Genomic DNA, 18,088 nt, shown 5'->3' with positions numbered 1-18,088 from the left:
CTGTCATCTATAAATGTCCCAAAACGTTGCAAATTTGCTTTCGTTTTGTTATAATCATGCTTTAGGGCCTTAATCTTGCGGCGACACTGTTCAGGGGTGCGCTCCCACCCCTGATCAGACAGCTACATGTATCATTGGCCTCAACATTAAAAAAACCCTGACTTCCAAGACGGCCACCTCGAGGCCAGAAACCTCTGCTCGAGAGAATGGCCGAAAACGGAAAAAATCTTCTGGGCATATTAATTGCCCAAAGCAGCCCAGTACCAAGTTTCGATCATCTAGACCCAGTGCCTACCAAACGTGTTCCGCTAATGAACGACGACGGACGCCAGGATAAAGCTCGCATAAAATGATGGACTATAACGGCAACATATAAGCTATAATACACATATTTTATCACGTTCCCGAGTTTAGCTTTTATTTCAGAGTTGAAGCTGTGTTCTCACTGGGCCTTTAAAACGTCTTGAAAACGTTTTAAGTCTTTAAAACGGTTTAGGGTGCCACACTAGAGGGTCCTTAAAACGTTTTGAAACCGTTTTAACGAGAACGGTTCATGATGCGCTTTCAAGTCGTCTTGAAACCGTTTCAGCTAAAACCGTTCTGTGGCGTTTTGAATGTGGTGCTATCAATGCGTTGTACGCATGCGCATTAGTGATTTTTACTTTACTTCCGTTCTGAAGCCTGGATGCTGCGTGTCTCTGACATTTCATTTATTTTGTGCTTGCTTCGCTTAAAATGGCTGGGAGAGGTAATGTGTGGGCCAGGATTGAAGTTCTTGCCCTCCTGGGCCTGTGGAGGGACGACGACGTAGAGGGGCAGATGCAAAACGTTCATAGAAATACTCCTATTTACGCCAGGCTGGCTGAGCTCATGGAGTGACTGAATTTAATTCAAGGTCACAATGGTAGTAAAACTCATATTTTGTCATTAGCTCACCACCAGAGAGGTGAGAATTTCTTATGGCGCGGGGTCCATCGTCCGTCATCGTCCGTCATCGTCCGTCGTCTTCGTCGTCGTCCTTTAGCAAGGCACGTTTTGTAAGTGCTAGAGCTATCAACTTGAAATTTAATATTATGTTCCTCTATGTAATAACACTTGGACTACCAAGTCTGGTTCTTGATTTTGCCACCAGGTGCCTAAAACCGAAAACACCTTAAGTGCTGAATCTCCCTTACTGAGGGTTCGATCGTCACCAGTATTTTATCATAGGTACATGCAATGACGATACATGATAAACATGTATTTGATTTCAACTTCTTTTCAAGGTATCAGAGGTCAAATTGCTTCGCTACGCCAATGGTGGCACGTTTCGTAACTACTGAAGCTATTGACTTTAAACTTGGTAGCCTGTGTAGCCCAATCTTATGAAACCTTGCAGACTAAATTTTCGTCCGTCTCAATTCCTGGTTTGGCTACCAGGATGGTTAAATCAAAAACAATAACCTGTCTGTTTTAGAGGTGGGCACAAAGGCCCAGTCCATTTCAGTTTTGTTTGTTAACGAGTCTCTAAATGTGGCATATATGAATGGTATAGGCACGTTGATATGTTGATAGAGATAATCGAATGTGATCCACTTTTCTCGTCGTACAGCATTGTAGCATAACGGAATAAATGCATCACTCAGAATAACGTTATTTATTTGTATCAAAATGTTTTAGAATTTAGCCAAATCTGATCAAATCTTTGCTATTTGGTTTAAAAATAGATATGACACAATTTTTCTCTCACGAACAGCGTTAGTTTCGATTCCATCCGTCACACACTTGTTTAAAGAAATAAGAGATCGTGTAATGTTTTTGAGTGTCTATGTCTCTGAGTGTTTCCTTCATTGTTCGAAAACGATGTAACATGCACGTAGGGCCGTTTAGACGACAGGAAAGAAGCCACATGCGATCCGATTGAATCCGAATGTCGTTTGTGGTCCAATCCGGCTTTAAAAAAAATCGATTAAGGTAGTTTTAATCTAGATGCATCTGGGTGCGTTTAAACCCAAATGGATACCGAATCCGGATTCATTTTACCTGTGCGCATGTGCACTGGCGTATTTTTTACACCTCCACAAGCAACAGGTACTGGAGGTTTCCACAGCTACAGAAATGCGTCCAGATGAGACCGCATTGCGCTGATTGTCTAAATGCGCACAATTTTGGAGACCAGAATGTGGTTCAATCGGGTCGCATCCGGATCCGATCCGAATGTGTTTTTTTTCGCCTGCTGTCTAAAAGGCCCAAGGGTGGCAATACAGTGTACAACCGAGCGTGCTTTATCTCCGGGAAGTGGAGTCCATTGGTCACATTCTTTTGTTACAAAAGGGTATTTCAATGCGAATCTGCTTTTTTTCAATGGGCTATACCTCATCGGCATTGGTATGTGCACATGTCTACCCTATACATCAAAGAATAGGGCCATGGGAATGTACTTCGTGTTAGTATAGCAGGCTCTGCTAATGACGCGCTTGTACACAGTGGGAAATAACACGCCACAGGAAAGCCGGTAACTCATAGACTACATGTATACGGGCATATACAACTCTCTCGACCCGTGAAATTCTCAGCCATATCCTTAACGAAACAGAACAAATTACAGTTTTATGTTTCCCAAGTCACACGGAAACCATGTTCTGATGTCTGGACGTCGCTCCGATGTGATTTTGACAAGGTGTTTAAGATTCAAATAAGGGAGCCAACCTGAACGCATATCTGACTGTCTGACCTCCTGATAACGAAGTCCAACAATGGGATAGGCGTTCTCGTGGACGTTTCGGGGGCTTTGCTGAAACTCCCAATATACAATGCCCGAAAAATGTTTAATCAATACATCGTGATGTTCCGATACAAAAATATAACTTTTCAAATTGGTTACGCGACATTCTGAATGGACAGCTTACTGATCTGTGCCGGACTTTTAAGTAGGAAATGAGAAGGTTCCTTTTGACCGCCCGAGAAAATGTGAAAAGCAGGCTGAAAGGCTTGTCGTGCGAAATCCTCTTTAAACCCTAACAACGCCCATAGATCTTCTCCATTCACTTTGCTTAATAATATTCAACTGGTTTAATCATATTGCAGTACTTCATGACTGTTCTCCTATTCAACCTGCTGCTAGTGTATTTGATAGATGCAATCGGTTGTAAAAAGTCTATCTTATTGTTCATCAATAATGTTTGTTGATCGGTATTATGATAACTGCTTTTTCTAATACGGCCCTTGATTATTATTGTAATTAACTCATAAAACTCGAGGTTATCAGTAAAAATATCCATTGGAATACATAGTATTCTAAATACCTGAATAGAAATCAATGACATTGACTTATCATAGAAAACGAATATATACATTGAATGTTTTTGATAGTAAGCCTGTTCCAAATCTTCGGCGCCGCTAGGGATTAGCACTGGGGTAGTTTTGGCATTGTTCAAGTTGGGGAGAAGAAAATGGACAGAATGGTCGGCAACTACCTCCATGATGAAGCCATCTTTAGAGTTAAAAACGTGTTGACGACATCTATTCCAGCTATGGTCTGCTGACAGCGTACCTTGTCCATTCCGCCACGTGATATTAAATAAAGTTTGAGCAGACTTCTCCCCGCCCCGCCTCCATTCCTTACATCCAATGATGATCTGTTTTTTCAGCAACAGGGGATAAGCGTGGATAATACCATGCGTTTTTGAACATAAGTGCTTTTTGGGAATAAACACATTTTTCACTTCGCCAGTTCTTATGTCAAATATATTATAAACACATGTTCTTGATCCACGTATTCTGCTATGGGCAACAAAGATCAACCCCATGTCGTAAAGTCGGTCGAAAAACAGTATCATGTTTTCAAAAGAAGAAGCTGTGGTATTTTTAGATAGTCTGTAGTTACCATCGCCATTATTCTGGTAAACAAGAACAGTCCCAACTCTGGTGTGAACATTTTTCGCTCGTATTTTATGTAACAGGAATACGATTGAATCAGAAATATTATCATAAAGATACATCAGGTTTTCTCTCTGACCTAATATTTCTGAAACCGAAGGTATGAACAGCATTTTACCACTTAGCCTGTATTTGAACATAACTTTCTTCTGAAAGAAAAAGAGACCATCTGTATATTGTCTACAAAACCAGCAGACTGGTTTGGTTCCCATCACGAGCTGATGATTGGTAACAAAACGCTTTAAAAGAAACCAGCAATTTTGGCAATCACCACTAACGTGATAAGAGGCAGCAAAACGAGTTATGTTCAGATCCGAGTCTTTTAGTTGATATACTATGTAAAACATCGCTATCAATCTCTAAGGATGCTAGATTCTATAAAACTCCAACTATAACAATTGTTATCAACGAATCAACTGCACAAAATTAGATGGCAACATATGAATGAAGGAACCAGATGCGAGGGCCAAGATGAACATATGAATCAACTGCCAGAATAAAATCTCGACACATAAATCAACTGAGATGAGTTATATACATGTAGTTGCACAATCTACTGTAAAGACGATGCAAGTCGCGAGTGGAAATATTGGTTACAAGGCAAATTGATGTTCCTACCTTTGTCTGAAATATACGGTATCCTTGATGAACTTTAACATCCTCCTTTTCCATACATCTTTCCCTTTTACTGCTCATTTGACAAACGTACTTGCCAAGATGTGGCTGAATGCTAATTGTGCCACCGTTAAATGTCAAAAGACAAAACACAGCACATTCACTGCCTGATTGTACAATAGCTTCACTTGTCGGCTGGCGGAATGCCCAGTCATTAATTACCCATTCAAAAATGGCATGATTTGGACGCATCATCCTAATTCGTTAACAAAATCTGAAAAACTCACAAATTATTGAAATTTATTGAATGGTTTCAGTGTACAGGTAAAAGCGTCTTGCCGCTTAATTCTCCATGCGCTATAGTATGCCCTCGGTCACCAATTGGCCCGAGTGTCCTCACAACGTGAGGATGTACCGAGGGCACAATGCCGGTGTAGAAGTAGAAAAAGTCCCCCTGGAAAAAACGTCCGGCCCTGTTGTATTTTGACAAATTATGGCGAAGACTTCTACATGTATACAGGCAATGACCACCAATAGCTCAGGGATTGGCGAAAATCATCATTGCAGAAAGAACAAATATTTCAAAGATGTCGTTTTCACATATTCTTTCCGTTTTTCTAATCAGAAGTTATTTATTTTAATTTCGACTTTCCCAAAACTAAGTTAATAAGATTTACCTCGATTATGATAACCCTTTGGTGAAGACCGTAGAACAATGGGAATTTATACCTTCATGGTGCGAGTGGACTTCGTTTAAAGACCGTGAATTTGGCTCGGCGAGAATTCTTTTAACTGCGAGGTATGGTAGAAAATAACATCGAGTACTAATCCCTGTTTTCTTGTTATGACTTGAATTGTCCTCAAAAGACCAGTTTGGAATAAATGGAAATTCAACTCCTGTTTACTGAATATCTTACCGAGCTGCACAGCAATGATAACGGCGATTTGTTATGCCTTTTCCGTTAAAACAATGGTGACTGTGCTAAGCAAGGCCTATTGTTCCAGGAATAAAAAGTAGTTTGTACATTCTTACCATTCGGACACTTAGACGTAAGGTACAACCAGCAACGTCACACCAGTCCGTCGTTGCTTTCTTCAGGTCGAACACAAGTTTAGGAACTTACGAACAGCGCCTTGATACACCAGCGTGTGGAGTGAAGATAATACCGACAGTTGTTCACAAGTGCTGTGAAACAGACAAAAGTCAGTGTAAAGCACGTTGTAAAAAGCCGCCATTATTACATTTTGATTGTAAGGGCTTGATAAAATGGCTCATTATTATAAAAACAATGTCTTGAAAAATTCATTATATCGGATGACCCACAAATAAACATTTAGTACATCTGAAAATGGAAGTGTGCAACTCAATTTGGATTATGTGTTTTAGATAATTCTCACCCACTTTAAGCCATTAGGTTTGATATTGTCGATAAGAAGACACTTTCAAAAAGGACAATGAAATAATGCGTGAAATTTACCAAAAAAGGGAAATTTATGCCAAAATGAACGATAACATGTACACTACTAAAACTAGACATGAGTAAGAAGTATATGGGCTGCATATCCGTCATTTTACAACACTAACAGGAATGATAATTGCCGCTTCAAAAACCCGAGCACACGCTCGGTAACTTATGAACAGAGCGGCATGATGAACCAGGAGAGTGTGGGGTGGACTTATGATAATGACGGCCAGAGATATTTAGCGAGCCGCTCGCCAAACAAGTATCCGTGTTAATCGTGTTTGGAGAGCCGATCGCCGAACAGCACTGAAATTCAAACCAGTTCGGCATGCCAAGTTTACCAAAGAGGTCGAGAATTCCGCATTGTTTTGGCGAGCCGGATATCTTACAACCTATAGGTCACTCGGTGAGCCGAATTGATATGCGCGTTATTAACGTATAGGCAGTTTTCGCAAAGCCCACGAAACGTCAACGTGAACGGCTATCCCAATAGTTGTTCGACATCGTTATCAGGAGGTCGAACAATGAGGTAGGCGTTTCGGGGGGGGGGGGGGGGGGAGGTGCGATAGCTCCCCAATTGGCCGACTCCTCGCACGCGATTCACTTTCTGTGTCGTTTTTAGCAGCTTAGGTCGTGTTTTGTGGTTAAAAATCGATGAAGATGTATAATCATATACATGTACATTATATGAGATACAACAGGACGTGAACACACTGAAATTCTTGACCAACAGGGCATCCGCAGATTAGGATGTCTCACCTAAAACGGAACACTTATACCTCTTGCACCTTCCAATAGATCAGCGTCCGTTTAATATAATCATTCAGTGAGGAACGGAAAGTCGGATCAAAGAGCAGAGTTTGAAAATTTTAATGGTTTATCAATAATCGATTATCAATACATCACAAGATCAACAGGTGAGTGCCATTTGTAAGAGAATTATAGATTTACTACTAAAATCTTTATAGGAATAATAGTACACATACAGGGTTATATGGTGAACAGATTTCATTCAAATTCTATGAGGGAGCAGTGAGATATTAGACCCCCAAAAGCACTGATTTCAACGTTTTCACCGACTTTGACGCCACCTATACTCTCGCACCTTCATTATCCCACAATATTTTCAAGTGGCATAGTATTGGGTAAGCTAATGGAATCATATCATGCATAAAGTAGCTAGGGATGTTGAGGGCGCAGTCCAGGAATGCCTGAAATACATGTGTAATTTCAGAAAAAACACTGTTTGGCAGCGCCCCCCCCCCCCCTACAGGCCGCTTCGTCAACTACCCACGTAAACTATCAATTTTCTGCAGCTCCTTCCATCATAGACTGACATCTACCAAAATAAAGCTGGGCAGTCATTGGCGCATTGGGATATTTCAAGTCCAATTTTGACCCTCAAAACGGTGACCATTCCAGAGACCCAAGAGAAAAAGTGTTGTTTTAGGGACCTGGAATTTCAGCACTTTTCTATCTACCCATAGCCCTTTCACCAAAAAAAATTCAAGCAAATCTTAGACGGTCATACTGTAGTTTCATGAAAATAACACCACTTTGGGATATTCAAGGCCCGGCCTCTTCTCTCGAGTCTATTCACCAGAGGTAACCAATGAGTGACTTCGCTGGCCCTTGTGATGGCTCAGCCGAGCTGTCACGGTTACCCTAAACCACTTATTACCGCAGCCCTATTGATTCGAAGTGTTGTGGGCCTACTGGTCGATGAGTGCGCATGTGGAATGACGTAAATGGTAACGCCACTCGCCGACCGTTTATACAGGTTGTCTCATAAAACTGAAGCACCTTTTAGATTGATCCAAACCCCCCAAAACAAAAAAAGTCCTCATTGAAACTCTGAAGGAAAATCTACGAATGCTTGCATTAGTAAAGCAAAGTGATATTCAGGCAATGATAGTAGTCACGAAATTCCGAAGAAAAACGAGGAGCTCATCCTCTGTTTTTCTACAACCCCCTTTTTTAATTCAGACTCCCTAGGCCTACGTGGGAGAAAACGGAATCGAAGTTTCTAGGATTTGTGGTTTTCTTGTGTAATTCTAGGGCCTCTTAGGCCTATAAATGAAGCCCAACTGAGGGTACCCACATTGCAGACAACCTGTGCGACAATGGATGCTGTAGAGCTGCTGAGAAAACGACGCCGGCGCTACATCGTGACAGAAAAACTTGCCTACCTGAGAGACCAGAAGGAGGCACTGGTGAACGGTACGGTGCGCAGTATGAGAGAGTTCGCCTCCCACTATAACATCCCCTGGGAGACGTTTAGAAGGTGTAATATCGAGGACCTCGAGCAGAAGCAAGAACAAGGGCATGGCCGGAAGAAGACGGTAATGGAGCCCCGTGATCTGTTATGGCCACAGGTTTAGGACCAGCTTTACCAATGGCTGCAGCAGATGAGAGAGCGTCGCCTCGCAGTCTCCGTTCTCGACATTCAAGATAAGGCGTTGGTAGTGTGGCAAAGCTGGTGGAATGAGTTAGCCCAAGATGTCAGAGAAGGGATTCAGCATTGTCGCCCTCAGCTATGGGATTTCAACGCATCCATAGGCTGGGTGGAGTGCTTGATGAAGAGACGCCAGGTGTCTCTACGGAAGGTGACCAAGAATACTACGATCGTCCCCGCTGATGCTGCTGCAAGGATCCAGACCTTCCGAGATGCGGTTACTGGGAGCATCGATCGTCTTGATATACAGATGCGGTTCTTCTTTAACATGGACCAAACCTTTGTCCTGTTTGATATGAAAACCATGTACATGGCCAACACCACGGGGGAGAAGGCCATAGACGTCCGATCATCCAGGTCCAATACGAAGCTGGGATACACCGTCACCCTCTGCATCGCAGCCGCTGGAGCAAAGTTGCCGGCGCACATCACCTTCCCCAGAAGAGGTTTCGTCCGGGTGTTTGCAGCCCTCCAAGACAACCCACCAGCAGATGTAGATTACCCAATCGGAAACTGGTTGGATGAGGGAGGAAACGGCGCACCACTGGTTAGATGAAGTCCTATCACCCTACGTCACCGACAACGAGACCGACCAGTTCCTGTTAATCGTCGATCATTATCGGGTCCAACGGACAGAGAACTTCCGGGCGAGAGTCCGCGACATGAGAGGCAGCCTGGATTACGTACCTGCTGGTTGCACATCCCTCGTACAACCGTTAGACGTTGCAGTCATGAAGTCCTTCAAATGTCACGTACGGCGACAATGGAAATCGTGGAAGAAGGACCACACGGACGAACGAGGAGACTGCCCTCACATCGTCCTGAGAGACGTTACCAACATCATCAGAGATGCCTGGGATGGTGTTGATGAGGACGTTATCGTCAACTGATTTAAAGCATCGTTTCGACCAAGGCCAATCGAAGCTGGACCACATGCTATCTTGGAGGAAGAAGAGGAGACTGCCGTGGATGGACCAGAGTTCGTGAATGTAGTCGAGGAGGACATTGTGATGGAATTGAATTGACTGTGGGTGTTGTGAATGATTGTGGGTACGATTCTGAAAGCTGGACAATCTAATAATGTGTATCTTTAGCTTGAAAAAAAATTGAATCGGGATTTGCATCGTTCTTTTTTATTCCTTCACTGATCACTTCGGACAAGACTGTACATTCAGAGGGATGTTCGGTTTTGTCTCCCGATATGTGACGGACAACTTCTCATTCTTACCAATTTCGCACTGCAAAGTATCTTTGAAAGCCCGAAGCTGGTAAGGGATGATAAGACCCGAAGACATGCTCCATTACCTCCCTGAGCAGTGCCTCACTTTGAAAGGGCAGGTCAGTCCCTAAAACCAGCAGAAGCCAATATGACACTTGGACTTTTTTCATGGACACCCTGTACACTATCAGCCATTAGCACTGGGACACCCTTTACACTACCAATGACGATTAGTTGAAAATGATCTGGGACACTCAGTACAATGGCCGAAGGCCCGATCCCATTATCCCATTCATAGGAGACCTACGAATCGGTTTCAACAACCCAAACAATAAGGATTGGACTCGAAACTGAAGTATATTGGATATGAGGCCTGGACAACCCTCTCTGGAATCCCAGCCAATGATCGGCCTTCTCAACAGCTCTGTTCGCCACCCTATGAGTCAGGGGCGGCGACACCGGCTGTTAATGAAGTGGTGTTATTTTCATGAAACTACAGTATATCACCCTCTAATAGAAATCCGCCTGATTCTTATAAAAACTGGCTTTTATTCTTTGGACGATATGTTTAATATTGTTGAATAAGACAACACTTTCAAAAAGGACAATCAAATATTCGTGAAATTTACAAAGAAGGGAAATTTATGCCAAAATGAACGAAAACTACACCACTATACCAGTGTTATCTGAAGCAGAGTCCGGTGGATGTTTGAGTGAATAAGAGCCGAGATGAAGGATGCCATGCGGCATGGTTTCGGGGGGGGGGGGGGGGTGGGGGGGGGGGGGTGGTCTGTGGACCAGTGTGTAAAAGGCGATGGATTATAAGATAAGACTAGGCGATGGGGGGATCACGTCCAAAGTCCGCACGCGAATCGGGGCGAAAATTCGCCTGGTCGAATATCGCCACACTCATTCGCCTCCAAATCGCTCCCTGCTTCGGCGATTCTATTATGATCAGGCGAAAATTCAGACTGAATAAAAATCGCAGGCGAAAATAATAATCGCGCCTAATTCGCTCTCACCAACCATCGGAACGAAGCGAATATTAGAGGCCTACATGTGTTGTAGTATACGTATTCCGACATCAGCTGATAGCAGACCGAACAAAAACACAAACTGGAATTCCCGGTCAACCTGACTGCAGTAATCATATACATCACATCTATCCACGAGGAGCTACACAAATTTGGCATAGAGGTTTGAGGTTCTTAATATTATGGTATGTATTCCGAAGGATTGTGGCGGAATGTACCGAATCATACAGCTAATCATAGTTCGGCTTATGTTTCCGAGTCTCAGCCAACCAATCAAGATCGTTGTAGTATCCGGTTATCCTAAACAGCGTCCACCAGCGCCCACCAGCGTTCACCAGGTTTAAAGTCGGGTATAAAGTCATCAAAATAAAATTTTGTGGCCAAAACGTAATACGTACACCATAAAAAATACATTTCCTGAAAATTTCATGCTTAATTCCCTTATGACCATTAGATTTTACTTTGATGGCTTTAATGTATGTGTTTAAACCTGGTGGACGCTGTTCAGTATGACCCGATTTGTTTACGTGACTGCACTTTTCCGCCAATAAAGCAAGACGAAAGTCGTTGCAAAATCGTTCCGAATATCGGACAAGCATGCAAGAGCCACCAATTTCGTAAAAACGCTCCATTATCGCCTGGAGCGATTTTTGGGGCGAAATCGAAGAATTGGCGCGATTGTGGGCAAATTTCGCATCTGACATTCCGGCGATTTCATATTATCGCCTCACATTTGCCGGTCGATTTTCGGACAGATTTCGCAGGCGAAATACTGTGGGGTGAATTTCGCCGGCGAATATCGCGTGCGGACTTTGGACGTGATCCCAGTGGTGGTGGGAATGTTGTGCTAGTGTTGGTGGGGGTGTTGTGTGGGTGTCGTAGCCAGTGATCAATTGAAAGGATTGTGATGAAGATATTTTCCTCTCTGAGAGGATGCATTGTGCATACTCAATGTATCCTTTCACAGTGTGTTTGCTGTTGAATAAGATGTGACTTTGGCCAGTGAAACAAAAACGCTTAGGCCATACTTACCTTATTCCAAGACAATATTATTAACCGAATTATGGAAATCAACCTCCTCGAGTTTGGATTTAGTGAACAATGCATGCCTTTAATTTTTCCTACCATGATATTAACAAACAATTGTAGGAAATTCAAAATTTCATGGATCATTCGTCACGCAGTATATAGTGCCTTCGCCATTGCACTCCCCACTGCTGTGTTCTGTACCAACCACAACTAAAAAGTAGAACCCATCGACTAAAAAGAGATCACAGTGACGTCATGAATATGTGTAGCGTGAATGAAAAACACAAATTCTATCAAAATCAACATTCTTTCCACAACAATATGCTTGAATAGTTAATTTTAGCGCGACACCTCTTATATCAGATGTATCACTGCAATGAAACTGGCCTGGGTGCTGCCGCCCCGATGATCATTGCCTCCAGAATAGTATTAAGACGTAAAATGGAGCTGCATTTTATACACCGATAACTGGAAGGGTACTTGCCGCTTCAAATACCCGAGGACAGGGGTTGCAACTTATGAGCAGAGCCTTGCATCGAAGGTGAAGTGGACCTATGATAATAATGACATGAACGACAGTTGTTTTCCAGCGCTACGAACAGATGAAACAGGCTATATATCCATAGTATACAGTCACGTCAGTCGTGTAAAGCACGTTGAAAGAGGCCGCCGTTACTACGGTACTGATATAAAACGCCGCGTTTAAAGGCGACACTTCACCCAAGCCAGGACTTGGCTTTTGCTTTCCGAGATTTCAAGTGCTATGATATTGGGCCTGTATTCACAAAGAAACTTAAGTACAAATCCAGACTTAAGTCAGTCATGTGACATGGTTTCAACCAATGAAATCATTGGATTGTTAACTTAAGTTTTAATTTGGACTGAAATGTCTTTGTTAATACGGGCCCAGGGGGCCACATCCAGCTAATCAGTGGTAAAAATCCATGTGCTTTTTGTCTAAAAGTTGTCTTTCTCAAGAGTACAGCGAACACACTGAAATTATTGTCGAACACGGCATCCCTTAGCTACCACTCGCACCTTCCAGCAGGTCAATGTTCACTTGTTATAAACATGCACGAAGAAAGTGATAGTCGAATCAAACACAACTACTTGAAAATTAAAATCGTTTATCAATAATCGATGATACATCACGAGATCTATAGAATTGTGCAATTGGAACATGTAATAAGAATGGTAAATTCATTCTACATATAACATTCTCATTGGTGTAAAAACGCATTATAATTGATTACCTACAAAAATATCGAGTAGGCCTACACAACTGAAAATGTAATCGTGTAAACAAATGTGGAGACATTAATTTAGATGATTTTCACTCATTGACATATTGATATATGCCACAATGAGTACAATGTTAGGCAGATAAGTTTGATATCATCATTGACAAGACAACACTTTAAACAAGGACAAAAAACAATGTGGCGCCAAAATGAACGATAGCACCACTGAAACTAGACCTGTATAAGCAAGACTAACCCTAATGTATTAGGCAGTCAACAGCCTAACTGCCATAGGAGGAGAATGTCAAGTACAACAAGATAACAACGTCGTCAACAATACTCCACCTCCCACTGCCACACAGCGAGTCACAGACAGAGCTTCCTCCCAATATGGGCAAGGGAATAGAATAACATTTTACCCTGCGCCGACTACTTTTTAATTGTTTTTACCGACCATGTTTTTATCGTGTACGGCACTGGATGTTTCACCACTCTCCCCCTAGACATTGATACGAATGCGACGCTTGGGGTTATCACTATTGGATTGGATTGATTTGGATAAGACGTACATGCATGCAGAGACTGAATAAAAGGCTGTCTACTGACACTTTAAACTGTACTATGGAGTTGGCTCATCAAGGTAACTTCGTGTTTATTCCCGATTTCTCCTATCGGAGGCATCAACATCTTCCCGAGACACCTTATCACCGCAGCCGCTCTAATTGTTATAACCAATATTTAAAATAGTTTCATGTGTCAATCTTTAAATATAATCAGGTACAGCGGGAAAAGTTGTTCCAATCTGCATGTAAAATACTCCTAAATCTCTCCTTTGAACCTTCGTAAAAGCCTTGAGCGATGGTTGAATGATAGAGCAGTTGTACATTTGTAGTATATTTTAAATACATAAGGCGCATATACACCAGTTCTCTATTGCACTTATTTTATCTGATATGTTAAGTTAAGAGATTTTCAATAAATGAATTACATGTATGTGTCTGCAAATGATGAGTCTAAGATGATTAAGGCAAAACCAAGCACCATTTCATAGGTCACAGGCCCGTAGGCCTACGTAGCGCCAGCAATTTGATCTTTTGTCCTTCGTCAGTCTGAAAGTTTGGCCAAAATGTACATGAAAAATACGTTTGCACCCCCCCCCCGCAACGGCCTTGGGTCACGCCCTTATTAAAGTAGACTAGAGTTAAAGAGAGCGTCAGGAAACGTTAGAGAAATGATAACACAATTTCTTTATCAGCATTTTATCCGGAACTATTGTTATCGTAAACATTGCGTGTCGTTTTCCTAAACTCGCAATTGTGTTTGGGCTGTTTTGGTGTTGCAAACTCTTCAAACAACATCTGGGCGGAATGTCTGAAAAGTGATGTCCCTTTTCACTGTACATGTATTTCCATCGTCCAAGCCTTCCATGTTGTAAAGTGGGTTCTGGAAGTCCTTCATGTTGGCCTTGACACGGGGGACTTCTTCGAGTGTTTCGCGTGGTGGGCTTTCTCGTCTGGAAAATCAAAATCAAGATAAACGGAATGATTAATTTTACGATTAAAAGTCCATCTTGCAATGCTCTTTCCGCAGGCAACGTGCGTGTTCATACTAGCAATGATACATTCGAATATAGCTAATGTCTAAATTAAAGTACATGTAGGCCTATATCCAATTTGTTTAATTATTGCAAAACAGTGCGTTAGTCGATTATGTGAAGAGGCCTTAAAATGCTAGCATTAGTAGAGGAAGTACGGCCAATACGGATCTGTGAATAAGATATGGACGCCGGAGCTGGCGTACAAATGTTTCAGATCAAATGTAAATGTTGCGAAAGATGGAAGTATGGCCTCAGGTTGTAGACGTCTGAATAGCATGAAACTCTCGTCAATTGAAGACAGATTTTAAAGGAGTTGAGAGGTGCCATTTCAAAACTTGTCCCTAATAGTCCCCCAAGCCCACTGATGACCCCAAAATGCAAAAAACTAAGCTGTTTTGAAAGAAAAGTCAGTTAAAGCAGGCAAAGCATCCATGGAAGTATTGAGGGCAGTTGCTATCAGAATACATGTGTATGTAAGGCATACTGTTAGACAGATGAAGTTATACTTGTAGTTTGCACCAACCAATGTAAGATACATATGGAACGCTTGGCATTCTTTGTGGCTCTTGTCAAGCTGAAAAAGGTACCGACATGTATCAACCACGACCTGCCATTCTGACTCTTTCCGAATCTATATCCAGCACTGTATTAATACCTGGTATTATTTTAGATCGAGTAGATTAACAACACCACGACGTACCTTCTTTTCTTAATAACTAAAATGACACCAATGGTTACAAAGACTAGAACAACTACTGCGCAGCCAATACCAATGCCGATGTTGAGGGCTGATCCTGAAATTAGGAACTAATGAAGACAACAAAGCTGTTTTGGGGGAGAAATTGCCGAGTTTCCCGCGCAAATCTCACGAATATGAATAATTACGAACTTATATTTACAAAGGAACTCGCGTTCCATTTTGCAATCAGTTGTATCTGGTGTAATGTATTAGAAGTTAATGCTTTCGTCCAGTTCCGGAGTTGTTGAAAAACGTACGCTGCAACAATGTAGACTAATTCGTAACGACTCGGCCAGCTCGTCACCACGATTTCAAAACTCGCATCGCCTAAGAAATTACAGTGGATTGGTGAGAGAACTTTGGATCAAAAGTGACCCTTGTATACCATTTGGGTAACGGACGTTGATCAGCTTAGAAACCAATAATCTTGTGGTCTCTTTCTCGGATAAATAACAATTCGTACTTCGTAATTTCTAATTCGGGAGATTTGCCGAAACTCGCTGTTAAAGATAATTTAAAAGAGAGGTTTCCAAACTGTCACGGGCGAGAAAATACATGCACACCGTTAGGGCATATTTAGTCAAAGGCAGACACAATTCATGCCTAATCATTGTTCATAAGATTGGGAAAGTTGTTAATCTATACCGAGCAAATAATCATGAGATGAGCAAGTCGTTGATGTTATGGTTTCTTAATTTTGTTGAAATGATCACTACTTGCCTGATATACTACGTGTATTTGCGCCTTCTCCAAAATCCCCACGCAACAAGTAGTCAATGGTCGACGAGGGCGACGAGGGCGACTCTAATCCATTTTCTGTTAATTGAAGCAAATTAACCTGACCTTTGGTTCATCATATCGCATTTTAGAAGCCAGGGGCAAAAAGTGGGCATGTATGTACGTATCGGGAATAACAAATGGAAGATGTCATGCTATATATTCTTATGACCTAAACCTGATCGCTCTGCCTATCACAGTGAATGGCCGCGAGTTTTCCCAACAGTGAATATTGAAACACCAGCTTGTAATGGAGTGTGTCATTAAACTAGTATCGATACTTCTCCAGAAAGTATGGCAGATTTAACAGTTAAAACTCAAATTTGAAGATGAATTTGCGACTTTCCAGATGTGTAATTTATGCACATATTATGAATTTTAGCAGTGCAATTGTGCGTATTCACGTAGAAATACTCTACAGACCAATTTTTATCGCGCTGGCGCGTTTAGATATACATGTAGTCACTGCTCTACTACGGCTTTGTTTGTTTCTAGTTGTCAGTGGGACATCATTTGTCTTTATCAGCTGAAACATGTCATGGAAATAAAGGTACTGATCAAGTAGGCTATAAAACAAACAACAAGATATGGGTTTCTAAAGGTTTCTAAAGGAATACTTTATTTAACTTACCTGCTGCGATGTTAAAAAAAATAACATTCTGAAAAATGATCAGATAAAATATCTGTCTCATTTTGTTTCTCACACTACTGGAAAGAAATTAACAATGTGCGCACTTTCGGTAGGTCTGTGACAATTAAAGTCCATAAAACACTCAGAGGGAGTGCGCAATAGCATGAACTAATTTCGCAATTGTCATGTGGAGATGTCTATCAAATACCCCACCCCCTTCTTTGCCGATGTGGTTGGCCTTTGAAACCTATTATTTGATAACAAGGATTGTTCAATAAAAACTCGTGATGTGTCTATTATTTCAGAAACAGCTTGTGGCCATAGGGTGATATATTTGGCGACGATATCTTTCGAATTCAATTACTTCTAGCTAAGATTTCAACTCTTAGTGTAGAAAACGAAAATGAGTGTCTGATATTTTTGTCCCAAGACTTGGCTTCTGTCCAATTTCAGGGACAGGCGATAGGAAAGATATATTACGTGTGATTGACCAAGTATTACTTAATTGATTTTAATCCTTAAAGTGAAGACAACGACTCTCAAAAACGCCATTTGGTCTGATTTTTGGATCGATGTTGTCCGTGGACACTGCCATGAAAAGTGAAACGGGTTTTTTCTGGGTCCCCACCGAACTTAAACCTACGGCATTCGAGAGTTTCTCATCGGGCTAAACACTCGGGAGTTATTACATTTGTGATTATTCAGTTCCAGCAAATCTGGATATTGCACTTCAGTATTTTACTGCGGGCAGTTTTTCATACCCTGAAATGTGTGATGGATTCTGGCGTGGGCCTTAGCTGTCTTGAGGTACTGGCTGCGGAAAAAGTGTAATATTTGGTATAAGGAACGGAGGAGGAGGTGGAAACGAAGAAAAGACACCTGAGATGGTGAAAAAGAAGAAAGAAAAAGATTTAACTTCGATTTTAATATTTTCACCTGATAACAAAGCCTGTCCACATTCTCATTTCATAACTTGAAAAGCCCAAAACAATAATACAGTCAAGTTATTTGCCAAAAGATATAGAGAAAATATCATGATAGAAATATCTGATAAAGCTAATTAATGTATTTATAGTAATTGGGTGACTATATAAAAAGGCCAAGGTGCAAGAACAATCAAAAAAATATTGATTAATTGTTATTTTGAAATTTGACCAATTAACATGACAATCAATGTTGTTGAGGTTAATCGTTAATCGTTATTTTTGACGCCATTACTTTATTCTTTCAGTCGTTATTGTTTTTTTGTGTTTTCAAGAAGATGCTTGAAAGCTATCAAATCTGTGATTAATAAGTTCATCCCCTACATGGACTTCTTACATGCCTAATTCAAGACGTTTTCTGAAATTTGGTCAATTTTGTTTCACACG

General features: G+C 41.5%; 1 protein-coding gene across 1 annotated transcript; it reads right to left on the bottom strand.

The window, feature by feature from the left end:
• Nucleotides 1-12,885: 12,885 nt before the first annotated feature.
• LOC135486416 (uncharacterized) lies at nucleotides 12,886-16,806 on the bottom strand. Its single transcript, XM_064769180.1, has 4 exons — nucleotides 16,719-16,806; nucleotides 16,031-16,126; nucleotides 15,272-15,365; nucleotides 12,886-14,487 (listed from the first exon to the last, which is right to left on the bottom strand). Exons 1-4 carry the CDS (start codon nucleotides 16,777-16,779, stop codon nucleotides 14,322-14,324), a joined length of 417 nt encoding a protein of 138 aa, XP_064625250.1. The 5' UTR covers nucleotides 16,780-16,806; the 3' UTR covers nucleotides 12,886-14,321.
• Nucleotides 16,807-18,088: the final 1,282 nt, after the last annotated feature.

The sequence above is a fragment of the Lineus longissimus genome, chromosome 4 (assembly GCF_910592395.1).
Source record: "Lineus longissimus chromosome 4, tnLinLong1.2, whole genome shotgun sequence".
In the NCBI taxonomy this organism is placed as follows: Eukaryota; Metazoa; Nemertea; class Pilidiophora; order Heteronemertea; family Lineidae; genus Lineus; species Lineus longissimus.
This window is presented reverse-complemented; position numbering and strand designations above follow the sequence as displayed.

Excerpts from the sequence above, each read along its gene's own strand:
- LOC135486416 (XM_064769180.1), bottom strand. The coding sequence starts at position 16,779 with ATGAGACAGATATTTTATCTGATCATTTTTCAGAATGTTATTTTTTTT. Across the intron at positions 16,127-16,718 it reads TTTTTTTAACATCGCAGCAG|AAAATGGATTAGAGTCGCCC; the intron begins GTAAGTTAAATA and ends TTCAATTAACAG. Across the intron at positions 15,366-16,030 it reads AAATACACGTAGTATATCAG|GATCAGCCCTCAACATCGGC; the intron begins GCAAGTAGTGAT and ends TCCTAATTTCAG.